Genomic DNA, 21,728 nt, shown 5'->3' with positions numbered 1-21,728 from the left:
ATGGCTAGGGGGCAGTATTTTCACGGCTGGATAAAAAACGTACCCGATTTAATCTGGTTACCACTCCTACCCAGTAACTAGAATATGCATATACTTATTACATATGGATAGAAAACACCCTAAAGTTTCTAAAACTGTTTGAATGGTGTCTGTGAGTATAACAGAACTCATTTGGCAGGCAAAAACCTGACAAGGTTTCAGGCAGGAAGTGGCCTGTCTGACAAGGTGTCGTTCTTCTTGTCTCTGTTTATTGAAGAGCGAGGATCTTAGCTGTCCCGTGACACTTCCTACGGCTGCCATAGGGTCTCAGAAGGCGGTAAAAAGCTGAATCGTGGCTTTGCAGGCTCTGGCTGAAAAAAAGTAGCGTGTTTGGGTAGTGGCTGGTTACAGTACTGTGAGACTCAGGCTCGTGCCCGCGTCGACCGAAAGCTTTGTTTACTTTCCTCTGTTTAGCTAAAAGGAGATTCCCGGTCGGAATATTATCACTTTTTTACGAGAAAAATGGCATAAAAATGGATTTTAAACAGCGGTTGACATGCTTCGAAGTACGGTAATGGAATATTTAGATTTTTTTTGTCACGAATTGCGCCATGCGGGCGACCCTGATTTAACATTTCAGATAGTGTCTGGGACGCACGAACAAAACGTCGCTATTCGGATATAACGATGGATTATTTTGGACCAAACCAACATTTGTTATTGAAGTAGCAGTCCTGGGAGTGCATTCTGATGAAGACAACAAAAGGTAATCAAACTTTTATAATAGTAAACCTGATATTGGTGAGTGCTAAACTTGCCGGGTGTCTAAATAGCTAGCCCGTGATGCCTGGGCTATGTACTTAGAATATTGCAAAATGTGCTTTCACCAAAAAGCTATTTTAAAATCGGACATATCGAGTGCATAGAGGAGTTCTGTATCTATAATTCTTAAAATAATTGTTATGCTTTTTGTGAACGTTTATCGTGAGTAATTTAGTAAATTCTTAGTGAATTCGCCGGAAGTTTGCGGGGGGTATGCTAGTTCTGAACGTCACATGCTAATGTAAAAAGCTGGTTTTTGATATAAATATGAACTTGATTGAACAAAACATGCATGTATTGTATAACATAATGTCCTAGGGTTGTCATCTGATGAAGATCATCAAAGGTTAGTGCTGCATTTAGCTGTCTTCTGGGTTTTTGTGACATTATATGCTAGCTTGAAAAATGGGTGTCTGATTATTTCTGGCTTGGTACTCTGCTGACATAATCTAATGTTTTGCTTTCATTGTAAAGCCTTTTTGAAATCGGACAGTGTGGTTAGATAAAGGAGAGTCTTATCTTTAAAATGCTGTGAAATAGTCATATGTTTGAAAAATTGAAGTTTTTGTATTTTTGAGGAATTTGTAATTCGCGCCACGCCTATCATTGGATATTGGAGCAGGTGTTCCGCTAGCGGAACGTCTAGATGTAAGAGGTATTAACTCCCAGGCGTTTTCCAGGGTCCAGATTCAGCTATGATGATATGTTTGTTCAGGACATTCAGTAGTGAATATTTCGCTAATTTATACTGAACAAAAATATAAACGCAACATGCAACAGTTTCAACAATTTTACTGAGTTACAGTTCATATTTGGAAATCAGTCAATCTATGGATTTCAAATGACTGGGAATACAGATATGCATCTGTTGTTCACAGATACTGATACCTTAAAAAAAGGTAGGGGCGTGGATCAGAAAACCAGTCAGTATCTGGTGTGACCACCATTTGCCTCATGCAGCGCAACACATCTCCTTTACATACAGTTGATCAGACAGTTTATTGTGGCCTGTGGAATGTTGTCCCATTCCTGGATATTGACGGGAACTGGAACACACTGTCGTACACGTCGATACAGAGAATCCTAAACATGCTCAATGGGTGAAATGTCTGGTGAGTATGCAGGCCATGGAAAAACAGGGCCATTTTCAGCTTCCTGGAATTGTGTACAGATCCTTGTGACATGGGACTGTGCATAATCATGCTGAGACATGAGGTGATGGCGGTGGATGAATGGCACAACAATGGGCCTAAGTATCTTGTTACGATATCTCTGTGCATTCAAATTGCCATCGATATAATGCAATTGTGTTCATTGTCCATAGCTTATGCCTGCCCATACCATAACCCCACCGCCACCACGGGCCCTCTGTTCACAATGTTGACATCAGAAAACCGCTCGCCCACACAACACCATACACATTGTTTGCCATCTGCCCGGTACAGTTTAAACCGGGATTAATCCGTGAAGATCACACTTCTCCAGTGTCCCATTGGCTCTCGAAGGTGAGTGTTTGCCAACTGAAGTCGGTTACGACACTAAACTGCAGTCAGGTCAAGACCCCGGTGAGGGCGATGAACACATAGATGACCTTTCCCCGAGACGGTTTTTGACAGTTTGTGCAGAGATTTTGAGGTTGTGTAACCCACAGTTTCATCAGCTGTCCAGGTGGCTGGTCTCAGACCATCCCGCAGGTGAAGAAGTCAGATGTGGAGGTCCTGGGCTGGCATGGTTACACATGGTCTGCAGTTGTGAGGCGGTATGCAACGTCACATGAAGCCGGAAATGTAATATACCAATGGCAGCGTCTTATCATCTTAACCAATTTAAATATGCACCGCCTTAAAACCGTCATCACGTGCTAACCCTAACCCTAAACTACACTGAACAAAAATATTAACGCAACGTAAAGTTTCGGCTCAGCACAGGTAGGCATCCACACTATAGCTAAATAACTTAGCAATATTTAAAGACATTTTGCCAGCAAGATTCATCTGTTAGAATGTCTTATTTTAATTCGGGAAGATGGACAAGCAATACGTGGAAATGCATTATAACAAAGGCAGGTAGGCTACATGTAGGGATTAAGGATGCAGGCAGACGATGATGATGAAGTAGGCTTACAGCAAGAAGTAAAACATAGTTAGGTAGGTAATCAAACTAGGTAATCATTAATGATTTGCATTATCTCAATTATCATTCTGTCACTGCATTACAATGTACATTTGATATAGCCTACAATTTTTATTGTCTTTGAAACCAAAAACAGGACATGTAGGAAATACAGTGGTATGAAAAAGTATGTGAACCCTTTGGAATTACCTGGATTTCTGCATAAATTGGTCATAAAATTTGATCTGATCTTCATCTAAGTCACAGCAATAGACAAACACAGTGTGCTTCAACTAATAACACACAAATTATTGTATTTTTCTTGTCTATATTGAATACAGCATTTAAACATTCACATTGTAGGTTGGGAAAAGCAAAGGCTAATCACTTCTCCAAAAGCTAATTGGAGTCAAGAGTCAGCTAACCTGGAGTCCAATCAATGAGACAAGATTGGAGATGTTGGTTAGAGCTGCCCTGCCCTATAAAAAACAAACACAATTTGATTTTGCTATTCACAAGAAGCATTGCCTGATGAGAACCATGCCGCGAACAAAAGAGATCTCGGAAGAATTGTTGACTTGCATAAAGCTGGAAAGGGTTACAAAAGTATCTCTAAAAGCCTTGATGTTCATCAGTCCATGGTAAAACAAACTGTCTATAAATGGAGAAAGTTCAGCACTGTTGCTACTCTCCCTAGGAGTGGCCGTCCTGCAAAGATGACTGCAAGGGCACGAAGCAGAATGCTCAATGAAGTTAAGAAGACACAGAAATCAGCTAAAGACATATAGAAATCTCTGGAACATTCTAACATCTCTGTTGACGAGTCTACGATGCGTAAAACACTAAAGAAGAATGGTGTTCATGGGAGGACACCACGAAAGAAGCTACTGCTGTCCAAAAAAACCATTGCTGCATGTCTGAAGTTTGCAAAAGAGCACCTGAATGTTCCACAGCGCTACTGGCAAAATATTCTGTGGACAGATTAAACTAAAGTTGAGATGTTTGGAAGGAACACACAACACTATGTGTAAAAAAAAAATGTGGAGAAAAAAAAGGCACAGCGCACCAACATCAAAACCTCATCCCAATTGTAAAATATGGTGGAGGGAGCATCATGGTTTGGGGCTGCTTTACTGCCTTAGGGCCTGGACAGCTTGCTATCATCGACAGAAAAATGAATTCCCAAGTTTATCAAGACACTTTGCAGTTGAATGTAAGGCTATCTGTCCGCCAATTGAAGCTCAACAGAAGTTTGGTGATGAAACAGGACAACGACCCAAAACACAGAAGTAAATCAACAACAAAATGGCTCCAACAGAAGAAAATATGACCTTGAGAGCGGTTCACACCAGACATCCGTAGAATATTGCTGATCTGAAAGTTTTGTAAAGAAAAATTGTCCAAAATTCCTCCTGACCATTGTGCAGGTCTGATCCGCAACTACAGAAAACGTTTGGTTGAGGTTATTGCTGCCAAAGGAGAGTCAACCAGTTATTAAATCCAGGGTCCACATACTTTTCCCACCCTGCACTGTGAATTTTTTACACGGTGTGTTCAATAAAGACATGAAAACTTATAATTGTTGGTGTGTTATTAGTTTAAGCAGACTGTGTTTGTCTATTGTTGTGACTTAGATGAAGATCAGATAAAATTTTATGACCAATTTATGCAGAAATCCAGGTAATTCCAAAGGGTTCACATATTTTTTCTTGCCACTGTAAGTTTTCAGACCCTTTGCTATGAGACACGAAATTGAGGTCAGGCGCATTCTGTTTCCATTGATGATTATTGAGATGTTTCAACAACTTGATTGGAGTCCACCTGTGGTAAATTTAATTGATTGGACATGATTTGGAAAGGCACACACCCGTCTATATGAGGTCCCACAGTTGACATATAAGTGCATATCAGAGCAAAAACCAAGCCATGAGATCAAAGGAATTGTCCGTAGAGTTCCGAGACAGGATTGTGTCGAGGCACAGATCTGGGGAAGGGTACCAAAAAATATCTGCAGCATTGAAGTTCCCCAAGAACACAGTGGCCTCCATCATTCTTAAATGGAAGAAGTTTGGAACCACCAAGACTCTTCCTAGAGCTGGCCGCCCGGCCAAACTGAGCAATTGGGGGAGAAGGGCCATGGTCAGGGAGGTGACCATGAACCAGATGGTCACTCTGACTGAGCTCCAGTGTTCCTCTTTGGAAATTGGGGAACCTTCCAGAAGGACAACCATCTCTGCAGCACTCCACCAATCAGGCCTTTATGGTAGAGTGGCCAGATGGAAGCTACTCCTCCCAAAAGGTACCTAAAGACTCTCAGACCATGAGAAACAAGTTTATCTGGTCTGATGAACCCAAGATTGAACTCTTTGGCCTGAATGCCAAGCGCCACGTCTGGAGAAAACCTGGAACCCGATCTAACATCTCTTGAGAGACCTGAAAATAGCTGTGCAGCAACGCTCCCCATCCACCCTGACAGAGCTTGAGAGGATCTGCAGAGAAGAATGGGAGAAACTCCCAAAATACAGGTGTGCCTGTCACGACTCCTACCGAGGGTGGCTCCTCTCCCTGTTCGGGTGGCGCTCGGCAGTCGTCGTCACCGGCCTACTAGCTGCCATCGATCCCCTTTTCCTTTTTCTGTTGGTTATGTCTTTATTAGTTGCACCTGTGTTCATTTAGGTCATTAGTGGTGTTATTTAAGCCCGCCTCCCCACCTGTTCTGTGTGCGGGCTTGTTACGTTTAGTTTCACTGTGTTTGTGTAGTGAATCGTGTTTTGGACTTTGGGTTTTGTTACGCCCTGTTGTTTTGGACATATTCTCTTTTGTGGAACTTATTAAAAGAAGTATTGTACCAAACATTTTTCTGCCTCCTGTGCCTGACTCCACACCCACGACATCCAAGCGTTACAGTGCCAAGCTTGTAGCGTTATACCCAAGAAGACTTTAGGCTGTAATTGCTGCCTAAGGTACTTCAACAAATTACTGAGTAAAGGGTCTGAATACTTTGATATTTCACTTTTTTTTTAAATACATTTGCAAAAACCCATTTTTGCTTTGTCATTATGGGGTATTGTGTGTAGATTGATGAGGGGGATAAAAACTTTTTTTAATACATATTCGAATTTGCTTGTAATCTAACAAAATGTGCAAAAGGAAACAATTTTGGACACACCTACTCATTCCATTTTTTTTTTTTTTTTACTATTTTCTACACTTTATAATAATAGTGAAGACATCAAAACTATGAAATAACACATATGGAATCATGCATTAACCAAAAAAGTGTAAAACAAATCCAAATATATTTTATATTTGAGATTCTTGATAGTAGCCACCCTTTGCCTTGATGACGCTTTGCCCACTCTTGGCATTCTCTCAACCATGATTACATATGTGTTATTTCATAGTTTTGATATCTTCACTATTATTCTACAATGTAGAAAACAGTAAATATAAAGAAAAACCCTTGAATGAGTAGGTGTGTCCAAACTTTTAAATTGTACTATATATATATATATATATATATATATATATATATATATATATATATATATATATATATATAATGGTGTGAATAGACAGTATGGACAGAATATGAATAGGAGAGGTGTGTACAGCATTAGTTATATATACTATATATACAAAACTATTTGGACACCCCTTCAAATTAATAGATTCGGTTATTTTAGCCACACCCATTACTGACAGGTGTTTAAAATCGAGCACACAGCCATGCAATCTCCATAGACAAACATTGGCAGTAGAATGGCCTTACTGAAGAGCTCATTGACTTTCAACGTGGCATCCTGTGTCATAGAATGCCACCTTTCCAACAAGTCAATTCGTCAAACTTCTGCCCTGCTAGAGCTGCCCCGGTCAACAGTAAGTGTTGTTATTGTGAAGTGGAAAGGTCTAGGAGCAACAACATCTCAGACACGAAGTGGTAGGCCACACAAGCTCACAGAACGGGACCGACGAGAGCTGAAGCGTGTGGTGAATGTAAATCGTCTGTCCTCGGTTACAACACTCACTACCAATTTCCAAACTGCCTCTAGAAGCAACGTCAGCACAAGAACTGTTCGTCGGGAGCTTCATGAAATGGGTTTCCATGGCCAAGCAGCCATACACTAGCCTAAGATCACCACGAGCAATGCCAAGTGGCGGCTGGAGTGGTGTAAAGCTCGCCGCCATTGGACTCTGGAGCAGTGGAAATGCGTTCTCTGGAGTGATGAATCACACTTCACCATCTGGCAGTCCGATGGATGAATCTGGGTTTGGCGGATGCCAGGAGAACTCTACCTGCCGAATGCATAGTGCCAGCTGTAAAGTTTGGTAGAGGAGGCATAATGGTCTGGGGCTGTTTTTCATGGTTCGGGCTAGGCCCCATAGTTCCAATGAAGGGAAATCAGCATGACAATGCCCCCGTGCACAAAGCGAGGTCCATACAGAAATGGTTTGTCGAGATCGGTGTGGAAGAACATGACTGGCCTGCACAGAGCCCTGACCTCAACCCGATCGAACACCTTTGGGATGAATTGGAACACTGACTGCGAGCCAGGCCAAATCGGCCAATATCAGTGCCCGACCTCACTAACGTTCTTGTGGCTGAATGGAAGCAAGTCCCCGCAGCAATGTTACAACATCTAGTGGAAAGCCTTCCCAAAAGAGGGGAGGCTGTTATAGTGATGGGACAATTGATACCGGAGCTCCGATGTAGTTTTCAAAGCACTACTGATCCGATACAACGTACCAATGCTCATTTCAAAGTAGCAATATCAGTGATCAATGACATTCGACACTTTGTTTGATCAGGTGCTTTTTCAAACCGTGTGTTGCAAAATGCGAGATCCCACTGATTTCACCGTGGTTCCGGTGCTTTCTTCGATTCCAAGTTGCTTTCAAACATCGTCCTCTACTGTACGCTTTACTTAGAAATCTAGTTCGATTTAAAAAAAACAATTGTGCTCTTGAATGGTAGCGCAGCAGGTAGATTTGGGAACCATGGACCTCTCACAGCTGACAGGGTATGGGTCGAATCCAAGCTAAGGCACTCTATTAAAACGTTGTATGTAAAACCACACTTTTTAAGCTTCTGTCGTCTTGAAGGTAGACTCAGAAATATGACATAAATACAGAAACTAAACAACACAGTGGCTACATTTCTGCAACAACTAAGACCATTGAAGCGCGGTTGCTCAACTTCTCCGCTGTTTTGGTCTTGTGGCTACCGTGCTCTAACAGCGTGAAGCGAACCTGTGCACATGCTCAGATACTGTGTGAAGTCTTGCATCTTAGCTCATCTTAATATGTTCACATCATTTCGCAGAGTCTACCTTTAAGCATCCTAAATAATGCCATAGATTTACAGTTATTTAAAAATAGTAACTTGAAGGCAAAAACTGGAAGCATGATGTAAAATGCCTGATTGTAGGCTACAGGCTTCCGTCTGGCCACTCTGCCATAAAGGCCTGATTGGTGGAGTGCTGCAGAGATGGTTGTCCTTCCGGAAGGTTCTCCCATCTCCACAGAGGAACTCTGGAGCTCTGTCAGAGTGACCATCGGGTTCTTGGTCACCTCCCTGACCAAGGCCTTTCCGCCCCATTGCTCAGTTTAGCCGGGCGGCCAACTCTAGGAAGAGTCTTGGTGGTTCCAAACTTCTTCCATTTAAGAAGGATGGAGGCCACTGTGTTCTTGGGGACCTTCAATGCTGCAGACATTTTTTGGTACACTTCCCCAGATCCTGTGCCTCGACACAATCCTGTCGAGGCAGGATTGGTTTTTGCTCTGGTTTTTGCTTTGACAACTGTGCGACCTTATATACGTGTGTGCCTTTCCAAATCATGTTCAATCAATTTAATTTACCACAGGTGGACTCCAATAAAGTTGTAGAAACATCTAAAGGATGATCAATGGAAACAGGATGCACCTGAGCTCAATTCCGAGTCTCATAGCAAAGGGTCGGAATACTTTTGTAAATAAGGTATTTCAGTTTTTTTTGTCATACATTTGCAAAAATGTCAAATATGTTTTTTCTTTGTCATTATGGAGTATTGTGTGTAGATTGATGAGGATTTTTTTAATGTTTTATCCATTACAGAATAAGGCTGTAAAGTAACAAAATGTGGAAAAGGGGAACGGGTTTGAATACTTTCCGAATGCACTATATAGGCTATAGGCTATATGAAATGCATGCTTGGAGAAGCACAGAGCATACATTTCTAAGAAAATGTACTTCCTTCCAGAGTCTTTTGCGCTGCTGGGATGGTGTAAATAAATCTAGGCTGCATTATACACTGCAATGGATATTCCAACCCTGAGCCCCACCCTGTTCTGCTCAAAACTTTTTGTGCTGCATAATCAATGGCTTCTTCCACAAAATAATTTTGGATTGGGTCTAGTCCCAAAACAGTCTATGGTGTGCATGCGGACTAGCCTATGTGTTTTATTCAGTTTGAGAAGGAGAGCGTGAAGATGAGAAGGAGGACCAGAGGTCAACGTTGATAGCTTGCTATTACTATAATTGATTTTAAATAAAAACAATATGTTTCTTTCCCATTATGTATTTATCAGAGTTCTTGACCTCACAATAAGACAGATTATAGTAATTTACATTGTGGTGCTGAAACTTGAAGCGGGAGCACAATCATTCGGAAATGGACAGCTCATGGTGCTGAAAGTAGGCAACTTCGAGTAGCCATAATTCATTTAATCCGTCTTCATTTTAATTCGACTTTACAAACAGACTTTGTGTTGGAGCCTATTTCTTAGTAAAAAAAGAGGTAGGCCTACCTGTTTGACAGACGAATGTAGACTTTAGACTGCTATCCATAGATTTGTCGGCCAATTCCTCCACCCACCATGCACTCTAAATAGCCTGGATCTGTGTCAATGACGGGTTGTTAAGTTAAAACCAGGACTTGAATTGAGGGGTATGAGAAGGTATGCCATAGGCCTACTTTTTATTAACAGAAACTGACAAATAGCATAGGCTTATCCCTTGTTATCTTAAGATTTTGAAGAAAATAAAACGGATCTGATTACAGTGCCTTCAGAAAATATTCACACCCCTTGACTTTTTCCACATTTTGTTGTGTTGCAGCTTGAATTTCAAATTGATTACATTTATATTTTTTGTCACTTGTCTACACACAATGCCCCATAATGTCAAAGTTGGATTCTGTTTTTCAAATGTTTTACTAATTAATAAAAAATGAAAAGCTGAAATGTTTAACACTTTACCATGTCATAACAGCTGGCATATCTTGTCATAACCTGTCATAATAGGGTCATAACACTGTCATGACCCAAATATTTACACCTGTTGTCACATTTATTACATTATTTTATGGCTGGTTATGACACCTATATAAGGGTGTCAAAACCCACAAAACCTACCACTGTAGTTATTTTATGGCTGGTTATGACACCTACTGTCGTGGCCAAAAGTTTTGAGAATGACACAAATATTAATTTTCACAAAGTCTGCTGCCTCAGTGTCTTTAGATATTTTTGTCAGATGTTACTATGGAATACTGAAGTATAATTACAAGCATTTCATAAGTGTCAAAGGCTTTTATTGACAATTACATGAAGTTGATGCAAAGAGTCAATATTTGCAGTGTTGACCCTTCTTTTTCAAGACCTCTGCAATCTGCCCTGGCACTCTGTCAATTAACTTCTGGGCCACATCCTATCTGATGGCAGCCCATTCTTGCATAATCAATGCTTGGAGTTTGTCAGAATTTGTGGGTTTTTGTTTGTCCACCCGCCTCTTGAGGATTGACCACAAGTTCTCAATGGGATTAAGGTCTGGGGAGTTTCCTGGCCATGGACCCAAAATATCGATGTTTTGTTCCCCGAGCCACTTAGTTATCACTTTTGCCTTATGGCAAGGTGCTCCATCATGCTGGAAAAGGCATTGTTCGTCACCAAACTGTTCCTGGATGGTTGGGAGAAGTTGCTCTCGGAGGATGTGTTGGTACCATTCTTTATTCATGGCTGTGTTCTTAGGCAAAATTGTGAGTGAGCCCACTCCATTGGCTGAGAAGCAACCCCACACATGAATGGTCTCAGGATGCTTTACTGTTGGCATGACACAGGACTGATGGTAGCGCTCACCTTGTCTTCTCCGGACAAGCTTTTTTCCAGATGCCCCAAACAATCGGAAAGGGGATTCATCAGAGAAAATGGCTTTACCCCAGTCCTCAGCAGTCCAATCCCTGTACCTTTGCAGAATATCAGTCTGTCCCTGATGTTTTTCCTGGAGAGAAGTGGCTTCTTTGCTGCCCTTCTTGACAGCAGGCCATCCTCCAAAAGTCTTCGTCTCACTGTGCTTGCAGATGCACTCACACCTGCCTGCTGCCATTCCTGAGCAAGCTCTGTACTGGTGGTGCCCCAATCCCGCAGCTGAATCAACTTTAGGAGACGGTCCTGGCACTTTCTGGACTTTCTTGGGCGCCCTGAAGCCTTCTTCACAACAATTGAACCACTCTCCTTGAAGTTCTTGATGATCCGATAAATGGTTGATTTAGGTGCAATCTTACTGGCAGCAATATCCTTGCCTGTGAAGCCCTTTTTGTGCAAAGCAATGATGACAGCACATGTTTCCTTGCAGTTAACCATGGTTGACAGAGGAAGAACAATGATTCCAAGCATCACCCTCCTTTTGGCAACGACTTTTGGCCATGACTGTACATAATAGTGTCGAAACCCACAAAACCTACCACACAAGGCAAAACATTTCATTACACCATAGCCTACTTGTCAACAGTATGGTTATGTTATATAACATTTTCAGAAATTGACCATGTTATATTATCATTGTAATTGTGCACACATTGATGTCACACATGCACGTACCCCAATGCTCTGTTGCTGATGACTGGAATGCATACAGGAGCAGGTTTCAGGAGCAGGACAAGACACCCTCTGTTTGACTGATGACTGACATAAGGGCATATACGTAACAGGCCAGATATATGATAATGATGGTCATAATGCTTCTTGACTGTGTCATAAAGTGCATGTTCTTAGTCCAAGTAAAGTGACACAAGATGGTCATAATGCTTCATGACAGTGTCATAAAGTCTATTTTCTACAAATTATTAAAAATATTATGAAAAAATAAACGTGACTGTATATATAATTCATTACATTCAGGCAAGTGCACAGATAAGGCTCTACCTGTGCCCCTTTGCCCTTCCAGACTCCAAAGTGCCCTTTTCAAAAAGTTGTGTGTCTTGATTGTTGACCATCAGCATTGGTGAGCATAGGCGGGCGCACATATCCAGATTAGTGACTTGTTTCAGTTCCTTCAGTTTGGCCTGGAAAAAAGTTTATCATCCATATAAAATACAATTTAGCAATCTACTGAATCATCTTTGCCAGAACATTAGGCTACCTGGCGATTTGATGATTTTCATATTTCAGATAGGCCTAGTTTGGGTGGCTATTGGCTATATGTCTAAAATAGGCAGATGTAATATTATGGGATGAAGATGTAACATATTCTGGGGAATTTCTTATGATGTTTGTGAGGAAGAACAGGGCTACTTGGCTGGCAATGAGCACTCTAGATGTGATGACGCGATGCAGACATAACATACTTTCCATCCGCTCCTTCAACTTCTGCTACAAGTAGGCTGTATGATTTTGCTTGCTCTGGGCAACAGAGAAGTGACATGATCAAATCAAATTTTATTTACATGCACCGAATACAACAGGTGTAGACATTACCGTGAAATGCTTACTTACAAGCTCTTAACCAACAACGCAGTTCAAGAAATAGAGTTAATAAAATATTTACTGAATAAACAAAAGTTTTTAAAAAATCAAATCAATCAAAAATTAAAACAAGAAATGTACATAACAACAACATACATAGCAAGGAATGTACATAACAATAAATGTACATAGCTATATACAGATATATCCATAGTTGATATTGGCTGCTAACATGAATGTCTTTCAGCTCTAAATGCAGGTGTAAAACATAGTTTATTTCTGTAGCATATCTTGAGTTTTGAAAATGCATCACTGTGTGCACATGTGCATTTGCGTGAACAGGGTTTCCCGTTTTCTACCACTCTGTTTTGGAGATCGCAGGTCAAAAAGTTTGAAAACCACTTGGATACATGATAATGGCAACAAATGGATTTGGGTTGGGTATAGTAATGGTAGGCTACAGACTTTCTTACAATCTTCTATTTTGACTGGAATTGTGTTGGTCATTGTTAATAAGTGCAGCACTTATTCCAGTTCAAAATAGTTTTGCCAAATACTCATCAGATTGGTCTGCTTTCCTCTGCTCTTGTAATAATTGCTCAATGAGTCTTGAGGGTGCCGTTTTATTACCGTGGTAGGTTTTGTGCGTTTTGACACCCTCATATAGGTTTCATAACCAGCCATAAAATAACGCTATATATGTGACAACAGGTGTAAATATATTGGTCATGACAGTGTTATGACCCTATTAGGACAGTTTATGACAAGTTATGTCAGCGGTTATGACATATTATGACATGGTTAAGACTGTGTCATTACGTGTTATGACGCTGGGTGTCAATAAAGTGTTAACCGGAAATGTCTTGAGTCAATAAGTATTCAACCCCTGACATAATAAGATGAATGGACGAATGGCCAGAGAGAAAGCGATAAAAACAACAGCAATGACACATTTTTGGGAGCATAACTCGAGAAGATGATTTATTTGATCCAGACAATTAGTAACAACAGTCATTATGAGCTGTTTAACATGCTGATGGTAACAGAAACACGTAATGAATCACAGTCTGGTTTGGCCAGCTAACATGAATGTCTTACCATGAGAACAGTCGTAAAGTCAGTAATAAAACTCAGTAATAAAACTTTTCATGTCCTCTTTTTACCTACTATGCAACAGTATATTGTTGTTGCGTTTTGGGCTTGAGTTGTTTCGTATTGAGATTGTGCTCTCAGCTATTTCTGCATTTTCGCTCAGTAGACAGTGGCAATAAGTTGTCAGGTAGAGGCTTTTGAACTTAGTGCTGCTTAAACAGTACACAATTGGGTCCACTAAACAATCCATGTAGGATAAAACCATGAGTCCGTCATAGAGCTGAACAGCTATATTCTCAGCATTCTGTAGATCCTTGATTCTGAAAATCAACAGAACCATTCTAGCTATGGTACAAGGCAGGAAACAGAAAGAAAAGACCAGCATTACTGAGGTGACCAGAAACACTGCTCGGCGCAGCTTGGTACTATCCCCTACGGTCTTCTTTTTTAGTCTGTTAACAATGCGGACCGTGCAGTAGACCAACACAAAGAAAGGGATGAGAATCTGGGTGAAAAACACAACCTCTCTCAGAGTGTCAGTGACGTCCTCGACTAGAGTGTCATCTTTACGCCCATAACTATTACAGCACTCAAAGGACTTCAGCATGGTGGGGATAGTCAGGGGGAGCAGCAGTAGCCAGATGAGGAAAGAGATATAAGGAGACTTTTTTAAAGCCTTGGCAAAGTTCTTTTTCCCAGGATGAACCACATTGAAGTAGCGATCAACTGAAATCACAGTCAGGAAGGCGATACTGGCACCTCGGTTCAGAAACAGCATGAAGAGCATGGCTTTGCAGGTCCCTCCCTCTGTACTCCGCCGATTCCCATTAAGAAAATGATACGCCTTTACTGGCAAACATATAAGCAGAAGAACGTCAGCCAAGACGAGATTGAACAGGAAAATGTTGTTGGTGTTAGATTTCCAGAACTTCAGCTTGAAGATGAATAGATAAAGCACTGAGAGGTTGAGCGGCAGAGCCAGGGTGAATTCCATGATCATCACAGAGGCATAAAATTTGTACAGTGGTAGATTCTCTGCTGTGCAGTTATCGCTTGGATGGCCGTTCTCCATAATTTTCATTATCGAAAGCTTTCCTCTGTACAGTCAGACTCTGTCCGAATCCTTAATGAGAAGGAAAAACAGTCCTCCAAAGTACTCAGCTCCTAAGATTTCCTTACTTTACATGAAAAGCAGGTCTGTTTGATGGTAGTCAAGCAAGGTCCGAATCCGTATGCAGACTTGGTGAAACTGAAGGACTGCATTTCAGTCTGGAAGTAATTCCCCCCCAGCACGCAGACAGCATAGCACTCAGTTCAGACTTGTTGGTTAAGCACCTCCCATGCCTGAGTAGGCGAGTCACCACAGGTCAAATAAATAAGCAGCTAAATCCCACGAGAGATTCAGGACATAGTCGAAAACATTGCATTGTGAAGAAGCGGACCGAGGGCCTCTCACATTAAATCTTCTTCTTGAAAAGGCAGGAGATTTCTTCATGAAAATGTTGTTTTTATTATAATAAATAGAGCAAGTTAAACAGGCACATAACGAACGGAGTAAAAGAGGATCAAGTTTAAAACCAGGAGCAAGCCAATGTGCAAACTGCTCCTAGTTACCTCTCTTCCTCTGATCAACCAACACTAGACTTTAAAGTAACTGTCCAGTGTTTCCAGGAGTCTATGAAATGTGACCTATAATTAAGTACTATCTGAGTGGAATAGTTTTCCTTCCAATTTTTTTTTATTTACTATGTTAAAAAGCAGCTTTTCTGTGGTTTGAATGGTGTGTGTAACGTGTACGCTGGGAGTAGGGAAGCAAGTTCAGGGAGTGTACTTAATTGTCACGACTTCTGCCGAAGTTGATGCCCCTCCTTGTTCGGGTGGTGCTCAGCAATCGAGGTCACCGGTCTTCTAGCCACCATTGATCAGTTTTTCATTTTCCATTGGTTTTGTCTGGTCTCCTTACACACCTGTTTCTTATCCCAGTAATTACATGTTGTGTATTTAACCCTCTGTTTCCCCTCATATCCTTGTCGGTGATTGTTTGTTATGTTATGTACGTGTTGATTATGTATCGGTGTGCGACGGGTTATTGTTTACCCGGATTATTGAGTATGTTGGTTTTGGAGTTAGTTTTTTAAAATAAATACTAAATTTTTAACCACTTTGGTTTCTCCTGCGCCTGACTTCCCTGCCACCTACATACACGGATTATGACATTACTAAAGGAACATAGAACAAAACAATAAACACGAGTAGCGTACAGACATGAAACAACGGAACAGAAACAATAACACCTAGAGAGAGAACCAAAGGGAGCGATATATATATATATATATAGGGAAGGTAATCAGGCAGGTGATGGAGTCCAGGTGAGTTTGATGAGGCGCTGTTGCGCGTAACGATGGTGACAGGTGTGCGTAATAATGAGCAGCCTGGTGACCTCCAGTGCCGGAGAGGGACTCTACGTGACAGTGTGGGCATACCCCAATAACAGAATGGTGTGGGCGTATACCCGTCATTACAAATATTAATGCAAGTAGACCACTGGAAGGTGATTTTCTGTTAAAGGTGCATTATACAACATTTTCACATGCAAAGCCAGATTTTCTTTTAGCAACCAAGTTTGCTATTGGCAGTGCTATTGTAACCTTTAATTTGGCCTCTGCCAAAAGATCTGGGCCTCACAGGGATCCTTTGGGATTTTGGCAATGCCCTTGATCTACTTCCCCAGAGTTGCTCGACCCAGTTAAATAGAACTCTGAGATTCAGTTGAAAAGATGTTAGCCTTGTCAGAAATGTTACAAAAAAAGGTAGCACATCATTGGTTCTTAATGGACCAACTAGGGCCCTTGAAACAAACAATGCATACAAACATAAAGTAATACATTTGAGAAGTGAATGTTTGAAGATCTGCATCAACACATGCATCAACTCACACATTGAAAAAACTGCCCCCTATTTGTCATTTGTGTATGAGACGTGACCTTTTTTCTATGCTACATATTTCCTTGTAGCTCCCTGCAGAATTCATATAAAGGAAAAGTAAACAAGTGAGCTGGAATTTGGCATCCTGAGGTATGTTTTTTTGTGTACACCCAACATGCTTAAACTAATTCGGTAGTTCCCTTTCAGTCGGTCACTTGGTGTAACATACTTTGGGGAGTCAACGACCAATCCTATTCACCTGAAACAAACTGAAATCCCGCCAAACGAGCCAATGGATGCCGAGCCCCCCTCAGAAGCCCCATTTCCTAAATTATTCAGTCTTCAGCTCACCTGAAGTAAGAACGTGTTTCACACAATTTACAAACTTTTCAAGCACACGAAGGCTACGAGATTTGGCTCCGACTTAGGTCTCTGTTAGTGGGGAGAGAGTACTCGTCCTCCTAGATGTTGCAAATTTTGGGTCTTGGTATAATTTTTATGTGTTTGCTAAAAACCCACTACTTCTGCTCTGCTTGTGTAGCCAGTGCTCCTTGTTTGAGTAAGATGGCCAGAGGTAAGAGTAAGTTCTAAAAGACTGACCAGCCAAGTTTGAACCTCCGACCGTCCCCTAGGGCATGTGGTTTCACAATGAAAAATATACTCATGAGTGCTGTCCTGTTGCCTAGGGTGGAAACACGTTCAGGAGGCCTTGGCTCGGACCAGTTCATGTGACCATTGTCTCCATTGTTTCCGGCTGGGTTCAACATCCATTGAGAGTCGTGCTGACTTTGTGGGGAGTTGATAGCGGTGTCATCCCAGCCGAGTGAGGCTCATTCCGGTTTCTCTGGCAGTGTTCAGAGCAATGTTCCCTCCAAATATTTTTGCCACTGAGAGAATTTCATGTCTGCTGAGCGCAAACTTTAACGTTGTGAAAATTCTGGGCAACTTCCAGCGCAAGTTTACAATGAACAGTGAGGTTGTACCCACTGTAAGTTATAGTTTTAACAGTGGCCAAGTAGGTTACAGTGGCTATTTGATCGTAATGTAGGCCTACCAAAGTTGCCTACCATCAAAAACAATGGAGAAAATGAATCCCATAACATTTTAACATATAAATATCTGTTCTATCATTCAGCCTACAGTATCAGCCAATGTGTGGTGTTCAATGTAGACCTACATTACATCAGACTTTTGAAAAAAATATGCAGGGCTTGGCATTAACCTGTTTATGACTGAAAATGTTGTTGTGTTATTTGATGCAAGAAGCCACTTTACAAAATAAAATGCATCATTATTCTCATACCATTATTACAGAGAATCCAAAAGATTATACTACCCTCTGCATATTGGCTACTTAGCTTATTCAAGCCTATCTCAAAATGCAACACTGCCCCTTTAAGACAAAAAAAAATCTCTTTACCCGACTTGTTTTTCAAAGATGTCTAGAAATGTACACGTTTTGTGCTCTTGTAGGAAGCAATCACTCCACTATTGCTGATTACAAATTATCTATAACCGGGCTAATAACTCACTAACTAGCAAAGGATATGAACAAAATGTGCACACGTGGCTACGTGTAGCTCTCGCTTTGATCTCACAATTGCCACAGTAAAGGGAAACGTTGAAAGTGTTAACAGGGAAAACTCTAGAACAGTGGTCACCAACCTTTTCAAGATCACTTTTTGAGTCAAAATGCAAGCCGAGATCTATCACAGATTTTTTTAACATGACTTCAAAAACTTGCAACATTAACCAATTAAAAACAGTACTGTAGCAATGAGGTATGTGCAGTAAGCTATAGGCTCAACACATTATCACCGCATATTGGCTTTGCTTGAATTGCCCTGCCAATGTATTGTTGTTCAGGCTGTACATTATGTTTAAACATTTTAGGTAGGCTATATGATCACACCGGTAATAGATCCGTTGTTGTATTACTTGTGAGGCACAGCTGAGTGAGCATACATTTAAAAATGTGCTTTTTATTTTACTGGGCTGATCTGGCCTATGGAGTGGAGACTTCCCCCCTTACTGGTGGCCCAGATATGGGACCGGTTCGGCAGGGGCAAAGTAGATCTTCTCACACATCGCTAGAAAATACGCATTGTTGTCTGTTCTTCTCAATAAGAGATCTAGGCCCTTCGTTGGGAGTAGATGCTTTGGCGTAGTTGCCTCAAACCCTGCTCTATGGGTTCCTCCGGGGGATCTGATTCAGGCCACCGTGGAGAGAGTCCATCAGGAGGTTCCGTTGTTGATTCTGGTGGCTCCCCGTTGGCCCAGACAACCCTAGTTCCCGGAGATCATTAGCCTGTTGAATGGGGACCCGTGGGGGGTTCTGTGTCATCGGGCTCTATTGTCCCAGGTGCATGGAAGGATATGGCACCCATGACCGCAGATATGGGATCTGTGGGTTTGGCTCCTAAAAGGTTGAATTTGACCGCTAGGAGTTTACACAAAAACGAGATTACGACTATACAGTCGGTGTGTGCACCCTCTAAGAGAAGGTTGTAATCATATAAGCACCAAGTATTTGAGGGTTGGTGTCAGGTTGAATGAGTTTATCCTTTTCAGAGCTCTTTGTTGGACATTTTGATGTTTTTGCAAGAGCTTTTTTCGCAGGGCCTTACTTTTTCCACATTGAAGGTTTATATGGCAGCCATTTGGCGTGTCATGTAGGGATGGACAGCTCTACCTTGGGGTCTCTTCCTCTGGTGGTGCGGTTCCTGAAAGGCATGTGTCGGCTCGGACCAGGGTCTAAGCCTATGGCACTGACCTGGGACCTGGACGCTCTGTGTGAGCCTCCATTTGAACCATTGGAGTCTGTGGAACTGAAGGTCCTTTCCTACGAGACTGCCTTGCTCATGGCCTTTGTGTCGGCCAAGCGCATTGGACCTCCACGAGCTATCAGTAAACCCTTTCTGTTTGGAGTTCGAAGCCTTGCGACTCCAAAGTGAGGTTACATCTTAATGCAGTTGCTCCCAAGGTTATGCCTATGTCTTACAGGTATCTGGCTTTCCAGCTTTCCTTTTCTCACCTCCTCTGTTTGCTTCCAGTGAACAATGGCGGTTGCATGGCCTGTGTTCGTGAGAAAGGTGTGGTTGCTACTTGAGCATTATTCAGGGGCATGACGATTGGTGATATCTGTGCTGCAGTGAGTTGGGGTTCCCCACATACCTTTGTGAGGTTTTATCGCTTGGATGTAACTGCTCCCAGATTGTGCATTTATCCGAGTTACCACAGTTTCCCTGTGGGTTAGAGCTTTGGGCTGCCATGGTTCGTCGATGAGGTGGCATGCGAAAGCGCATTATCAAGGGATTATCAAGTCGATGTTAGGCAGCGTTTTGTCTGGGTTATCACAGTTTCCTGTGGGTTTGAGCCTTGGGCTGCCGTGGCAGTGAGCGAGTACATCGTTTACAGGTTGCTGAAGGTGAGTTTGAGCCTCTGGCTGCCATGGTTCATCAACTCTGGTAAATGCGATGCAGCGCGCTTATGAGCTTTACCATGTCACGACATGTGCTCTGTTGTTTTGAACTTGCAGAACTTGTACGAGTTGTGACATTTCAGGCTCGTAAGGTAAGTGTTGTTATTGGAACTGTGGGGTCTGTGGATTGCAGTGGCATCGTGTCAGTGCGCATAGCCAAGTTGCAGCAGATTCTGGTTCCCTATATGGGGCTCTGATCGTCATGTGTGACCCCGTGGAGCTAAGTGATGAGGCTGTGTCACAGAATCACGTGTATGCTACTATGAGGTGTCTATTTCATAAACAAACTGAGGTGAAGGAGCCAGCTGTTTGATAGTGCCCCTACACAGCAGTGATGTCTCTCCTATCTCTGAGTAGCTTTAACAGTGACGAGGACGAGGACAACCCTAAATCTCAGTGCCACCAGCAGCCCACCCATCCATCTCCCCCACGGCTTGGACACAAGGACTAGAACCTAGACCTGTCTGATGGTGACTACACCATCGATGTACCCAGCGAGTCTGGGGATTGCTTGGCCTCTGGACCTTGTCCCACCCAAGGATCCACCCTCTACCCCCACCAACACCACCCCTCTAGCTCCAGCAGCCACTTTGACACAGAGCTCAGGGACATAGACTGGCACAAGACAGGACCACGTCCATTGTACACACAGTCTGCAAGGAAAACAAGCATAGAGAAAGCCCTGCCACTGGGGAGCACCAGAAGGGGAACAGACATGAAGTCAAAACGTCCCTCCTCTGCCGAGCTCAAATCCAGCATGGTCCCTAATGTAACATCCAGAACTAAAGAGACCGTGAAGGGCAGACATCACCAGGGATCCAAGTGGGTGAGTGTACTGTTTATTTTGGCTAAACTCACTATGTAATTTAACTACTATGATGAAGTGTACGGACATGAATCATGTACTGATGTAGCTATATCAGTGTACATGCTACATGACATGTTATTCTTTGAAGAGGACTTCTATCTATCGATTTCGGGCTCCAGAGTGGCGTAGCGGACTAAGACACTGCATCTCGGTGCAAGAGGCATCACTATAGTACCTGGTTCAAAACCAAGCTGTATCACATTCGGCTGTGATTGGGAGTCCCATAGTGCGACGAACAATTGGCCCAGTGTAGGCCGTCATTGTAAATACGAATTTGTTCTGACTTGCCTAGTTAAATAAACTATTCTACTAATGGTCACTTTGAGCAAATCAAACTGTGTCAAAGCCACACAGCAGTCATTTATTTGGAATAAAAGCAGAAAAAATGATGGCTTGCTGTACAAGATGAAAACGGAACAGGAGAGATCATTGGAACTACTCAGGTAAAATATACAGGGACAGTTTAGTTAGATTGGATAATGTGATGCCTCAAAAAATCTTTCTGTGCCATATCTGATTGTGGTGACAGGTGGTGGAGAAATGAGACACAGAAACCAGGGAAAACCCCCCGAAGATATACAGTTCAAGTTGGAAGTTTACATACACTTAGGTTGGAGTCATTAAAACTTGTTTTTCAACCACTCCACAAATTTCTTGTTAACAAACTATAGTTTTGACAAGTTGGTATAGTTTTGACAAGTTGGCACATCTACTTTGTGCATGACACAA

At 42.1% G+C, this 21,728-nt stretch overlaps 1 protein-coding gene across 1 annotated transcript; it reads right to left on the bottom strand.

The window, feature by feature from the left end:
- Positions 1–12,589: 12,589 nt before the first annotated feature.
- LOC106571393 (12-(S)-hydroxy-5,8,10,14-eicosatetraenoic acid receptor) lies at positions 12,590–15,006 on the bottom strand. The gene has a single exon (XM_014144435.3). It carries the CDS (start codon positions 14,804–14,806, stop codon positions 13,793–13,795), a length of 1,014 nt encoding a protein of 337 aa, XP_013999910.1. The 5' UTR covers positions 14,807–15,006; the 3' UTR covers positions 12,590–13,792.
- Positions 15,007–21,728: the final 6,722 nt, after the last annotated feature.

This window comes from Salmo salar, chromosome 15 (genome assembly GCF_965601325.2).
Source record: "Salmo salar chromosome 15, fSalSal1, whole genome shotgun sequence".
Lineage (NCBI taxonomy): Eukaryota > Metazoa > Chordata > Actinopteri > Salmoniformes > Salmonidae > Salmo > Salmo salar.
Note: the sequence above shows the minus strand (reverse complement) of the source record. Positions and strands in the feature narration are given on the sequence as shown.